The following is a 13,094-nucleotide window of genomic DNA, read 5'->3' as shown; positions in this document are numbered from 1 at the left end:
TTTATCTTATGTGTAGGCTTTATGTCATCACCCAAGGTTGATGACGGAAAGTGTATGAACCTGACGAACGTGAGTTATATGAAATTTCCGCGTCCGTCTTCCCGTACCGCAGCGAGATCCTCTACGATCTACGGTCGGTGCGAATTCTCACAACGGCCTCAACAGATTCGTCACGCATCTGTTGAATGTTGCAGGGGCGTTACTAAGCTCCTGTGGCATTACTAGTCATTCCCAGAGCATCCCACTGGGAGTGCTCAGTGCTGTGTACGGGATGTCTCTTTCACGCATAAGAATTTAATAGAACCCATCCATCAGATACATAGACGAAAAGATGGTCTGTTAGACATATCATCTATGATTACGTATTTCTAGGTATCGGCGTTTGAGGTGGTACCGTTGCAGCATTCAGTTTATTGAATGCGTGCACTATTCGCCACCCTCCTGTGGCTTTTTGCACACAGAAGGTCGGAGAGCTATGTGGGGAGGTTGACTCCCTCACATGGCCCTGTTTTAATCGATCGGTAAAGAATTTATCGATCGCAAGTACTGTGTCATGAAGCAGTGGCCACTGCCTCGTGAACAAGTACTTGCGAGCCCGGTTTGAACTCGATCTCATGTCGAGTGCCTTTATCCTTAGGCAACTCGCATGGAACTGTTTCAGGGAATGCATCCCTGAATTCAATCAAATCCTTGTAGAAAGGATTTGTCTTACGTGACTCCCAGGATGAGTAGTATATATCTGTCATTCCGATTCTTTGCATCGAGGACACTTTCGTCCATCGATGAGCTGCTGAGGACCTGTCCGTTCTCTGCAAAAATTACCTGACCGAATATCGGTTACGTATTCGTCCTATGTGACGAGTACGCAGATCTGCTTGATTCTACCACTATGCAGATCTCTCAAGAACCGCTTGGGTTCTAGTATTGGTAATGGAGTTATCTCCGAAGTTAACTTCGAAGGCGCATACAGATCAAGAGTACAAGCAACCACTCTTGATCCGTCATTAACCAATACATTTAATGTCTCGGTTTCTTCCTGGGATTTATCCACAGGCTACCGAGGGAGGGATTAATTCCTCGGGATATTGAAGTCTAGTTACTTCACTATTTGAGGAGATTTATCTTCAAGTACGTGGGGACCAATTCCCACAACGTTTTCCGAGTGTGATTGCGCTATCACAGTTGGGTCCTCTACAGTCGACTCTCTACTCGACCTAGGATCATCGTGTGTCGATTTTTGACAACCGGTATCTTCCTTGAATGTCGCCCGCTAGGCATACATTTATGTCTGAATAAACTCGACTTGTTCGAGTGTTTTTTTTCGGCACTACCTGTGCATTAGAACAGCCGTCGGCAGCTGACTCCACAGGGTGATTAGTAATCACACTGTGATCTTGTGCAGTTGTACTAACGACCGTACCACAAGTGAGTTCATCGCACTCACTCGTAGTACATCCACACGCTTGTAGACGCTCCAAGGCGTTAATGAGATAGCCATCTGATGAACAAGTGGCAGGCATCTTTACGGATCGATGCTGCCATTGATTCTTGGCTCATATTTTCTGAGCCAATGTAAACCTAGTTAACGTGTAGTGAATTTTCACTACGCGTTTCATTACTGTTATCGATGCGCCTGTCGCTAGACGCACCGTCATCCTCGTTGGAAGGATGTCGCGCTCAACATATTTGAGCCTACGACCCTCTAGTGACTGGCGAAGAATAAAGTTATTCGACGCTCCGCAGTGCACTAGAGCTCTTAGTGACAAACCGTTTGTCCATTACAATTTCAAGGTGATGAGGGATACCTCATCACCAGGTGCAGAGACATATAATGATTGTGTGTCCGGAGCAACTTTAGTCAAGAGATTTGCAAATTCTCTTGAGGTTGCTGGATCAGTGGGGCGTTGCGCCCCCACTGGCCCCGACCGTTTTTTGGCGGTCCGCCATCGTTGCGATTTTGCAACAACTTCGGACTCGCGACCATTGCCCTTTCTGGCATTCGGTCTATTATTACGTTCAGTACCTCTCATAAGGGCTCGTCACTTTGTCGACGAAACCTCGCTTTTCAAACGATAAGCGATTGCAGAAATGCAATCGCTATCAAAAGTTAGGACACTACGCTCATGAGTGTAGTGCCCCATGCCCAGTACCGGCATCGTACAACTCGGGAAACCATCTTAAGAGGGAGTCCCCTATACTTAGAGATGTCAATCTTTAAGGTTTCTGGACGACGCATGTGCGTCATCCCAGGTACAGAGGTCTGTACCTGTTGTAATCTCAACAGTTCTGCCGGTTGAGAGCTGATTAAGCAAGGCTACCTTCTCCTTCTCCTCGTCAACTTTACGTTGTATGTACCTGGCGATGGCTGAATGGAGGGCATCTCTGTCCAAACCGGACAGCATGGCCAAGATGGCATCATTCCCTACGGTCGAACTCATTCGTTCGACCGCACTCCTTTCTATGTCACTTAGAAATGAGCAGAGGAAAAAAAGACTCTTAAAATCACTATCTTTAAAGAGGGTTAATTTAAAAACTGTATTTATTATAATTAAGTTCTTCTGTTTCTATCTATTTAATACTAACTTAATTATAAACCAATACGAAACATGTAATAAAGTCTTATCTGACTCTCTCTTTGCGCGCGTCCAGCGCTGACTGGACCGCGGAGAAAGTAGATATAATGGTCTATATCTACCAATGGATAAGCTTTTAGAATATAACCATGTGTAGAAATATTCTCCAAATATTATCTACCTTTTAGATAATATATTAATTAACAACCTTTAAGTGTTAATATCATGTAACGATACAACCTGTTACAGTTAAGTTAACGGCACTCCACAATTAAGTGTAAACTATTATCAACCATAGAACAAATATTTGGCACATGTTGGTGTCAAATATTTATTTTGATTGGTTATTATTGAATATGACCTTAATTGTGGGGTGCCATTGACCGAAATGGTGTGCCGTTAACATTTCTCCTTAATGAAGTATGTGTAATAATAAGAGTACTTAAATAATATCACGCTATATATTTATGATGCATATCGTTCGCTACCGGTTGACCAATAAGTGATAAATTCCAACATTTTTTATTTAAAACTGAGCCATTATTACAATGAAAGTGCGAATAGAGTTCAAGTCGACCGATTGTCGCATGGGAAGGCTGCTTTACTGTTAAATAATGTTTTCAAAGAAGCGGGCTGGATGACTGATGCTATTGGCAGTCTTGAAAGAAGCTCATAACCATTTAAGTTTAATATTCACAATGATTAAAACTGATCTCCTACTTGTTTTCTTACCAATCACGTTTCGAGATTGATAGTGCACCTATAATCTCGAAGCGTGATTGGCGACAGCACAGTGAAGGTCCATTCTTGCACCACTCACGCATACACGAAAAACGACTTCGGCACGTCGATGGGAGTTGACAAGTCTACGAGCTCGGAGTCTTTCCGTATGCTTAAGGAGGTGCTACGTTCCACGAATATAAATGAAGATGAAGAGGTACAGCACTCTGGCTATGCAATCTGGCACTTCCAGTCGGTTCAATTTAATTATAACGATGTGTTGCTCATGAATTAAGGCCATACTGATCACGCGTATGTGTGTGGACCCACAACACGTAGAGGAATTTGAGCGCTTATTGCGCATGATTTTAAAGAGCACACATAGTGTGGGTCATGTGTCTACGTGCGTTGTGCGTCCACCCCCTGAAAAGTTCACTTACACGTCGATTGTGCGTGCCTTCTCATCATTAGTTTTGGCTAATTACAGCATGTGATACCTCACAATCTCTCCCAATTACCAGGTCAAATACTCTGGACTGCAGTCAATGCGTCAAATTTATCCGTCGACAATCGAAAGTGGCGCGGACTTTTACAAATTGCTGGCAGCACGTGATTCGTTGCTGGTGGAACCACCCACGTACCAGATTGAAGCAGGTTTTGGCACGTGGATCGAATCAGATGGCAATACCAAGCCCATGCGAGGTGACGACTCGGAAGAAGACGAAAATATGGTGTACCAAAGCGTCCCCGGTCCATGCTGCAATGATTCGTGCGAAAATCCGCATGGGTTGAACGTACGCGCATCGTTTGTGGCTCCTACAAAGGATTTCCAGCTCTTTCGACAACGCTATCAACGAAACAACAAGAAAGGAGGTCAAAAGAATTTGCGCTGTTTTCCATGCTGTCGACATGGACGTCACGTAAGCTCCGGATTCTGTGGCGACTCAATTCGAGTGCACGTGGCGGTTAGTCGGGTAACCAAGTCAGGTGGCGTGAAGTTATGTCCTATTCAGACAGTGCGGCCTGCTGTTGTAGCCTTTGCACGGTTTATTAATCTTGAGGGATCGTTTGATGTGTCCGTGTCTGGACCAGAGGTTCTTCCTGGCCAGACAATTGAAAAATCAGCCATTCTTAGCTACGTGCGTGACAAGGAGCATCCCTTAAATCCGCTTTTATCGGGAGTTTTGCGTGGTGCTGCAATGGAAATGTCGTCCCAATCAGCAATTTTTGAGTTTAATGCGGAATGCAAGGCTTGGCATTATGGCTGGACGGCTCCTCGTGGTCAAGGGTTTTCTGGATGCGATGCTCACCATGTGTTGGAAGTGATATTTATGAAACCGATGGGCTCGTACATGTACTGCCTAGAGCGTCTGCATTCGGACCAATTTACAATCTACTCGAGCCGAAGAGCAGGCCATGCTGGTACGAAGCCCGTGGTCGAGACTTTTGAGATCGAAGAGAACGAGTGCAACAGGATGCTTAAACGAAAGCGCGTATTAAATCTAGAAAGTGATAGACCACCAGCTGCATCGGTTGCTTCAAGTAATTTAACGAATCTATCAATTCATTCGACGTCCAACGAAGTCATGCCGGACATAATTGGTTCCAGCGCATCCCCGGCGATGATGATGACAGAAACGGCTACCATGGATTTTGTGGACATCATAAATGTACCGCCGCTAAAGATGGAGACTGATTTTGACTCTATGCCCCTTTCGTACCTGGCGACTTGCCCTCAATTGCCTACTAGTCTATTGAACACTGCAGCGCCAGGTTATGATCATAATGGTCTTGATAATTTAGTATCCGGTAGTGGCATGCTACAAGATCAGAGTATACAGCAACAAAATCACCATCAACAGCGGCATCAAGAAGAGCAGCTAAGCCAACAGCAACAGCAGCTACCGATTGACCAGCGTCATCAGCAGCTCCGAAACGAGCAACAAGAATTACTTCGGCAACAGCAACAACTGATTATGCGACTGTCTGAGCAAGTGATGATCAGCCAACGTCAAGATTTGCAGCAGCAAATGCAGCAATTACATTTAAATCACCAGCAATTTCTCGGAGGACTTCAAAGTCATGTACTGTTTCAGGAGGATGAACCCGCTCGACGAATAGTGTCGACGGATGAGCTGCCCTGGTCCGAGCTTTATAATTTGTTTAATCCTACTCCACTGTCACCTGCTACAACTGATGATGATCCCGACCACGACGAGGATGGAATTATGCCTGCAATTGCAAAAGTGGAAATGAGCTCTTCCATACCTTCGATGGATCAAGCTATTATGGACTGCTTATAGCAAGCACGCCTATAAACGAATGTTGCAAGATAAATTTTATCAAAATTGATGCGCTCTTGTTTGGCTGTTCAATATAACACTTACTCGATGCCAGAAGCTGTATCAAGTCCCGAAGGTTTATAAGCCCCTCGCCACTTGATATGCCACTTGCGAAAATAGTAAGGCTCCGTAGAGTCCGTAAGTATTTATATAGTACTGAGTGTTTGACAAAGTTCGGCGGAGTGTTAACATTATTTATTATCCATATTTGAATGAAATTGAGCACGCGTTAAAAAACTAAACCTTTTCTTACTCATCGTGGTGCTCTCAAACTCTTCCGTCTTGGTAGACCAATTCGCATCAATCCAATTGATCGTCTCCTTTAAAAATCTAATTTTGAGCTTCTTCGCATTCAACATGTTTCGAAGGTTGTAAGTATTCAATGTTTCAATGCGTTTTTGGCTTCAATACGAATTTTGTTTGCCTTGGAATATTATTCGACGGCGCTAGCAAGGTAGAGCTAATTGGCTTTGCTGATGCTAATTGGGCTGGTGATTTAGACACGCGATGATCGACAACAGGCTATGTTTTCTTTTTAAACGGTAGCGCCATTTCGGGGAAGTCCAAGCGGCAGCCAACGGTGGCAACTTCGAGTACAGAAGTCGAGTACATGAATCTTTACAACGCCACTCAGGAGGCGACCTGGCTCCGACTCCTTCCCAAGGACTTAAGATATTTATGGTGATGCGAGAACTATCTATCAAGACAATCAAGGATGTATCGCATTGGCAAAGAATCCGGTCTACCGCTAAAGACCAAACATATCGACAGTAAATGCCATTCTATTCGTGAAACTGTGGAAATAAAGATTATTGAGTTGGAATACTAGTCCACTGAAGACATGGTACTGTCTTGCGTTGTCTTTAAATACTTTATAATCTGCTAAGCTAGGTGCCGTAAATGCGCAAAAGCTGGGGGGAATTACGCCGGCGCCAGACCAGCTCACGCCGGATCGATTGCCCTTTCCTGTTGAGAAGGAACTTTTCCAAAAAGCTTGGTAATTCGAAGCCAAACGTGCTGGAGAGTAGCCATAATCACGAGCCGTCACTTCATCCATAAAAAGGCTCAAGGAAGAGAAGTTTGACTAAGAATTTGCGGAATGGTGTGAATTTAAGGAAAAAGGGTGTGAATGTAATATTTCTCTTAAGTATCTTTACAAAATTCAATTTTGTTTCCTTTTTAAGCTGATGAGGCACATTCGGAAAGGCAAAACAATAGCAACCCAAAGAATTTTCGAAGTAGTAAACAAAGTGCAGTAGTGTGCAGCACATCAGATGCAGCCATGGAGTCGTGCAGGAAGTGGAAATCGCCAACACAAAACCGCTGCTCTTTCCAAACAGACCCATACCGTTTTCTTAGGATAGAGTAACGAGAAGTTCGATGGCGCCGCACTCAAGCACTTGTCGCAGCGTGCTGGCTGTGCCGCGCGCGCTTGTGTCTCAAAACAAGCGTCGCTTCCAGCAGGATGGCTTTGACCTTGATTTAGCATATGTGCACCCGCGCATAATCGTCATGGGTATGTAAAACGCATTGAAAAGAGAAAAATCGAGCAACTTGATCTCCTCGTTCTAAAGTACACGTACAATCACACCAGGTTACCCTGCTGTGGGTATGGAGTTTTTGTTTCGGAACCCACGCTCTGAGGTGCAACAATTACTTGATGAACGCCATGATGGTAACTATTTCGTCTACAACTTTTGCGACGAATCCAAGCGAAGGTAAAGTATTTGCAATGCGATCAACAGTGCTGGAATGGATTGATTTTATTGTAATGTTTATAATTCTGGATTAGCTACGCTTCAAGCGTCTTTGCGGGGCGTGTCAAGCACTTCCCCATTGAAGACCATAATGTTCCGTCATTTCAGACGATGTACGTACTTGTGGCTAAAATTTGCAGTGCCGAAAGGTTTACGTATTGTTCGGTGCTACAGGACGACATTCTGTGAAGAAGCTGCTGCTTGGCTGTATGAGAATGAAAATCACGTCGTGGTACTTCATTGTAAGGTGAGCGCCCTTGAATTGCCTAAATCGCCAATGTAACAATTGATAATCTGACGCGTTCGTGCGCTAGGCTGGAAAAGGAAGAGCTGGTATGATGGCTTGTATGCTTCTATTACGAATGGGGTTTTCATCCTCTGCAACTGAGGCGATCGAGCTATACAATCGCGAGCGCGTTCATGATCGCTGCGGTCTTACAGTTCAAAGTCAGAAGAAGTGGGTAAATTATTATGCTGCGCTGCTTGCGCAGAATGCTGCATCTCTAAGTGCCATACAAGAACCCGCTTTCGTGATAAAAAAACTAGCGATGGTCAATACATTAACAGCGGCTAAGCCATCGACTTTGCGACTGCGTATTTTCACGCTTCGACATGAAGAACATACAAAAGTGCTGCTTCATCAACAAAGTGGTTTAAATGAGTTTTACTTACACGAGAAAGTTCGAGGATGTGTGTTGCTTGAGTTTTATCGGGAGCGTGTGAATGGATGTTTGCGTGCTAAGCACTTTAAGATCTGGTTTCACACGGGCTTTCTTAATCCCGGTAAGTGTCAATTTTGGACGCCATACGTGCGATAATGTATTTAAATAATGTACGTCTGCAGACAGCAAGACTGGTCGGATAGTCTTTTCTCGTCTCGAAATGGACTGTCGAGATAAAAGGTATCGCCTACTGCCTGCTGCATTCGAGCTGGAAATGACTGTCATGCGCCTGGACCACTAGTACGAAGAGGCTTGATCTTTCCTACTTATTGTACGAATCTATTGTGTGCTAGCTTAATCGCCATTATGTATATTAATTTTGCAACGTTGATGCCCTAAGGTTCACACGATTGCTTTAGCATGGCGGTGGCCCTATCAATATTATTTTACATTTAGCAATAGCATCACAATATATAATCTACGTCCTTACGTCACATTATCTTTTCACCCCCGGGCTTATTAGTCACTTACTAAGTGAGTGTGATCTACCTCAATTTACTTAGGATTTCGTCGTATCTTTAAGGTGCCAGATAACTAATAGCTGCAGAATTAGCTTAATACAAGCGCAGGGTCATCGAAATAAAGCAGGTTTTACTTTAACAACACGGATGTCCTAGCTACTGTGCAATGCCTTAAGACGATCTTTGTAAGATTTCTACAATGTTTGGCATGCTCAGTTCAATCCTATGCAAGAGCTTCAATTGCTGCATGTTTGTCTAAAAGAGTGGTCACTTGATTAAACTCATGAATAATTTGCAACAACGACGTTGAAAAGACGTAGCCCGCATGTTTTTGTGTATGTATTACACGTGTATAAGTTTTATCGGCTTTTCTCGATAACTTTAGAACAAAGCATATTTTATGTTCTGTCATGTCGAAGCTTGACGCAAAGCTCAGGGAGTTGCTTTGATGGTTCAGCGCTACTTCGCAGCATGATGGGGAAGGATGTCTGATATGTAATTCAATATGTAGCCAATGTTACGCACGAAAACCATCGAAACTTTACACAGGCATCAAATTATGATAATTGATATAAATTACTGAGAGTATCCATCACCCATGTAGGACAAGTATTGACTCTTTGGCACGTGCCACGCTTGCGGTTGGCAGCATCAATCTCGGGGTCTCAAATACCATTACAGTTTCGTACAAGATAGGATGCAATAATCTTTGTCTCAGAAAAACTTGCTTTTTTGCGCAAAAGTATCTTCAGGCAGGGAAAATGCAACGGGCTAAAGTTGCCCGTATGTTACACAGTCCCCGTTAGGTACACTTGGTGTACCTAAGGGGATGGTCAATTACTTAAATGAACTAATTAGACCCAGCACTCGGGTGTGATTCACATTTGTGACCGACCCTTGTGTATGTGATGCTCATAGGTAGATCCACATTAGGAGGGATGACGCCTAGCGTCATCCGCGAGGTATCTAGAAAGATACGCTCGCAATGCATATTAGTGTTATCTAGAGAGATGACATTTTTATTGGTAAAAATAAGTATTTATATTTGATACGATTAAATATAAATCAGTCTGAAAATTACTTTATAATTAGTAAGTGCGCACGAGGAGCCGGATTACCGCTCCCGTGACGACACTTTACTAAAGTACTTTGTGCGTTGGGTGGGGTCGCTAAGGCGTCCATCACAACGAACTCACTGCACGCAAGAGAATACAGTCTAACCACTTTCTCGCTGTTCTAGGGTGTGTGTCTAAGCAGAGCGTGGCCGCATTAAGACGTGCCCGCCTACACTTGGTAACACTTGAAATCCTTCCCACGACCCGCATCTCTGCGTGTGTACGTGAGCATGAGCCTCATCATCGATTGGGCTCATTTTCCCCACCTCTCCGAACATCATCGGGAGGTGGCAAGGCATATGGCGCAGGGACTTGGCTCGAGCACTTGATGAACAAGTCCTGGCCAAATACTTGGATAGTCCACCTGAGCAACATGTTGCTCAGTTGGAGCAGTCGAAGGCATTCGTGCTCGGACAGCGGAGAGCCTCGTCCGAGGCACAGAGCATTGCTGCGGCGGAGTCCGTCACTCAGACTCAGAATGAGCTGACGCATGAGCAGGCTCGGAGGGGGGCTATCAATAGGACTGTTGAGATGCTCTCTGCCCGCCCGCATCAGCCGAGGCCCATTCGGATGAATTCGCCCAAGTTCGATGAAACTGCAGCGCATACGATTGTCCACTAAGTGTTAGCCGTGGAGCAATGCGGTGTGGCACAGCTCATCGAGGACGACAGTCGGATGGCGTCGTACGCCATGTCGCATCTGCGCAGTAAGGCCACAGAGTGGGCTTACTCGGCGCTTATGGCGGACGTTAAGGCGTTCCCTACACGGGCGATCTTTAAGGAAAAGATTCGCGCCATATACCAGCTGCCGAATAACGAAATGTTGCTTCAGACGCGCTTCTTTGGAGCACGACAGGCGAAGCGATCTCTGCAAGATTATGTGCAAGAGATGCGCTCCCTGTCGACGTCCATTTCCGTAGGTCCGATTCCAAAGCATTGAGGTGCTCACGTTTATGACCGGACTACGGCATGGCCCATCGCAACAGGCCCTTTTTAGAAAAGTGCCGTCGACGATGGAAGAGGCAATCCAAATGGCTTAGTTGAGGATCAATCCTACAACAGTGCCTCGGCGACAGCTTGGTATAAGCCGTCGGCCGAAAGGACAGATGCCACTCCTATGGAGTTGGGCAATGCAGACGTGGTCTGTTATAAATGCGGCAAGCGCGGCCATATGATGGCTCGCTGCTATGCCAGGGTCCCTGCTGGGGCAAAGATGCCGAGCAAGAGGATCCCTTCCCAAAGGGCGATGGCAAGAACCAGCGTGCGAGACGCATGAGTTTTGCATCGACCACTGAGGGGTTGGGAAATGCAGGAGCGCAGTAGGGGCGGGATGCCTTACTGACGCGGACTCTGAAGCTACCCCTAAGTTCAGAGTTGTCGAACGAATGTAGCATATTCCCTGAGGTCTTGAAATTTCGGAGCTCAACCCTGCTGGTCTATAGCGCTCATGTACGAGGCTATGACCAGGTGATGACCCTCCTAATGGATTCGGGTGCATCACAAAATTTTGTAGAACTCGCGGCTCTAAGAAAGAGACTGGCGATGTTTTTTTCTTGAGTCGCTTTGCCAGGATGGCAAGCGAGAAGAGGCGACCGTTCGTTAAGCAAACGGCGCGCTCGTTAAGTCTGAGAGAGTTCAAGTTGAACTCGCCTTCAGCTTTAGTGACTTCTCTTGTAGAGAGAAGTTCACAGTGCTAGGTATGGAAAGTCATCCTAGGCATGCCATGGTTGGCTAAACACCAACCATGGAAGACTGGCTTACACGCACAGTTGCGAGCTATACGCAGGACACTGGAAAGGATGTGCTCCTGCAAGAAGCGTTGTCGGGTCGAACACAGTTGAGGGTGCGTTGACGGGATGTCAAACGTCACCAATTCCTACCCACCTCGTGGAGACTGGGTTAGTGAAAAGGGCAATGACAAGTAGTCATGTGTCCCGAGTACCCGCCAGATTAGGACGATAAAAAGCACGTCTTAACGAATGACCTTTGGATCAGTTCCTATTAAAGAGGACGGGCCTTTGAACGAGGTGTTTGAGGCCGTCAAAGACGAAATTGCGGAGGCATCCTCAGTTGAGGTGCTCCGGCAAGTCTTTAAATCTGCCGAGGAGATAGTAAATCTCCCGGAGATGTCGTGGGATCTGTTCCTTACCGAATAAAAGGAAGGAAAGATCCACGAAATAGTCATACCAGTTCCAGAAGAGAACTTGGTGGACTGTTGCTTGTCCACAATGGATGAGAGCGTCCTAGAAACGGACAAAAAGAAACGGTTCGCTACTCAAGGCTGGGATGCCTTGAGAGACAGTCCGCTCTTTGAGGTTCTGTGATAACATCGCGATGTGTTCCCAGAAGAAGTGCCGAGCCGCTTACCAGCAGATAGGGGGATCGGGCACGAAACAGACCTCGTTCCTGGCACCAAGTATTGTGTGACCAGGCAACAGCCGTTGCCGAAAGAACAAGTCGATTATATCGATGAGTTCTTCGACAAGCGAGCCAAGGCGGAACATGTGCGTGAGAGCAAATCGCCTCACTTCAGCCCGACCTTTTGTGTGCGTAAAGCCACAGGTGGATGGTGCATGGTTCATGCGTACAATAAGCTGTACACGGCGACCATACCGGCGCAAACGCTAATCCCGCGGAAGATGTCTTGTTGATTCTCCATGGTAAAGTCATCTATCTTTTCCGCGTTGAATTTAAAGGATGTCTACTATCAGGCACTCATGGGAGAGTCCGATGTTGCCAAACCAGCTGTAAGCACCACAAGCGGTATGTTTGGGGAGTAGCTTGTGACGCCCCAAGGATTATAAGGCACCAGCGACATTTAACGGGTGGTGGCTCACGTGATGCGTCAGCACCGTGCCTGCGCGCCTCATTACTTTGACGATGTATTCGTGCATAGTAGGGCCGAGGATGTAGTGAGCGCAATTGAGTCGCACAAGCGTCATTTAGACGCTGTGTTGCAGACTTTAAAGGACGCCCAATTGTACGTCAACTTGCAAAAGTGCGTCATAGGGGTCCCTGAGATACCTGTACTGGGTTGCATCGTAGGTACACATGGTGTACGAGCAGAGCCAGATAAGGTAATATCGGTGGAGGAATGGCCAATCTCACGGCATGTGAAGGATTTGCGCCAAATCCTAGAGCTCACTAATTACTTGCATAAATATAGCAAGAGCTATGCTGAGAAAACATAACCATTATCTGACCTCCTTAAAAAGGACGCAGAATGGGTTGGTTGAAAAAATCAAGAAGATGCTTTCACATCAGTGAAGCAATCTCTGATAGAGGCACCGGTCTTGGCATTGCCAGACGCGGATAAGCCTTTTAGCGTCGTCTGCAATACAAGTAATTTTGCAATCGGCAGCGCTCATGCAGAAGGATGACGACGGCGTTGACCGCGTTATCTCT

The 13,094-nt window shown here is 45.8% G+C and overlaps 3 protein-coding genes across 3 annotated transcripts; all 3 read left to right on the top strand.

Annotated features, from left to right (window-relative positions):
• Window positions 1-3,423: 3,423 nt before the first annotated feature.
• CCR75_001431 (uncharacterized protein) lies at window positions 3,424-3,803 on the top strand (the record flags this gene model as incomplete). Its single annotated transcript, XM_067959534.1, has 2 exons — window positions 3,424-3,510; window positions 3,590-3,803. The coding sequence occupies 2 exons, from the start codon at window positions 3,424-3,426 to the stop codon at window positions 3,785-3,787; spliced, it is 285 nt and encodes a 94-aa protein (XP_067818027.1). The 3' UTR covers window positions 3,788-3,803.
• A 35-nt stretch (window positions 3,804-3,838) lies between these two features.
• CCR75_001432 (uncharacterized protein) lies at window positions 3,839-5,596 on the top strand (the record flags this gene model as incomplete). The annotated part of the gene is made up of 1 exon (XM_067959535.1): window positions 3,839-5,596. One exon carries the CDS (start codon window positions 3,839-3,841, stop codon window positions 5,594-5,596), a length of 1,758 nt encoding a protein of 585 aa, XP_067818030.1.
• A 1,419-nt stretch (window positions 5,597-7,015) lies between these two features.
• On the top strand, window positions 7,016-8,553 carry CCR75_001433 (uncharacterized protein; the record flags this gene model as incomplete). The annotated part of the gene is made up of 7 exons (XM_067959536.1): window positions 7,016-7,151; window positions 7,230-7,353; window positions 7,428-7,505; window positions 7,567-7,639; window positions 7,707-8,175; window positions 8,237-8,385; window positions 8,455-8,553. 6 exons carry the CDS (start codon window positions 7,016-7,018, stop codon window positions 8,353-8,355), a joined length of 999 nt encoding a protein of 332 aa, XP_067818029.1. The 3' UTR covers window positions 8,356-8,385; window positions 8,455-8,553.
• Between the last annotated feature and the right edge of the window lie 4,541 nt (window positions 8,554-13,094).

This window comes from Bremia lactucae, linkage group LG6 (assembly GCF_004359215.1).
Source record: "Bremia lactucae strain SF5 linkage group LG6, whole genome shotgun sequence".
Lineage (NCBI taxonomy): Eukaryota > Oomycota > Peronosporomycetes > Peronosporales > Peronosporaceae > Bremia > Bremia lactucae.
This window is presented reverse-complemented; position numbering and strand designations above follow the sequence as displayed.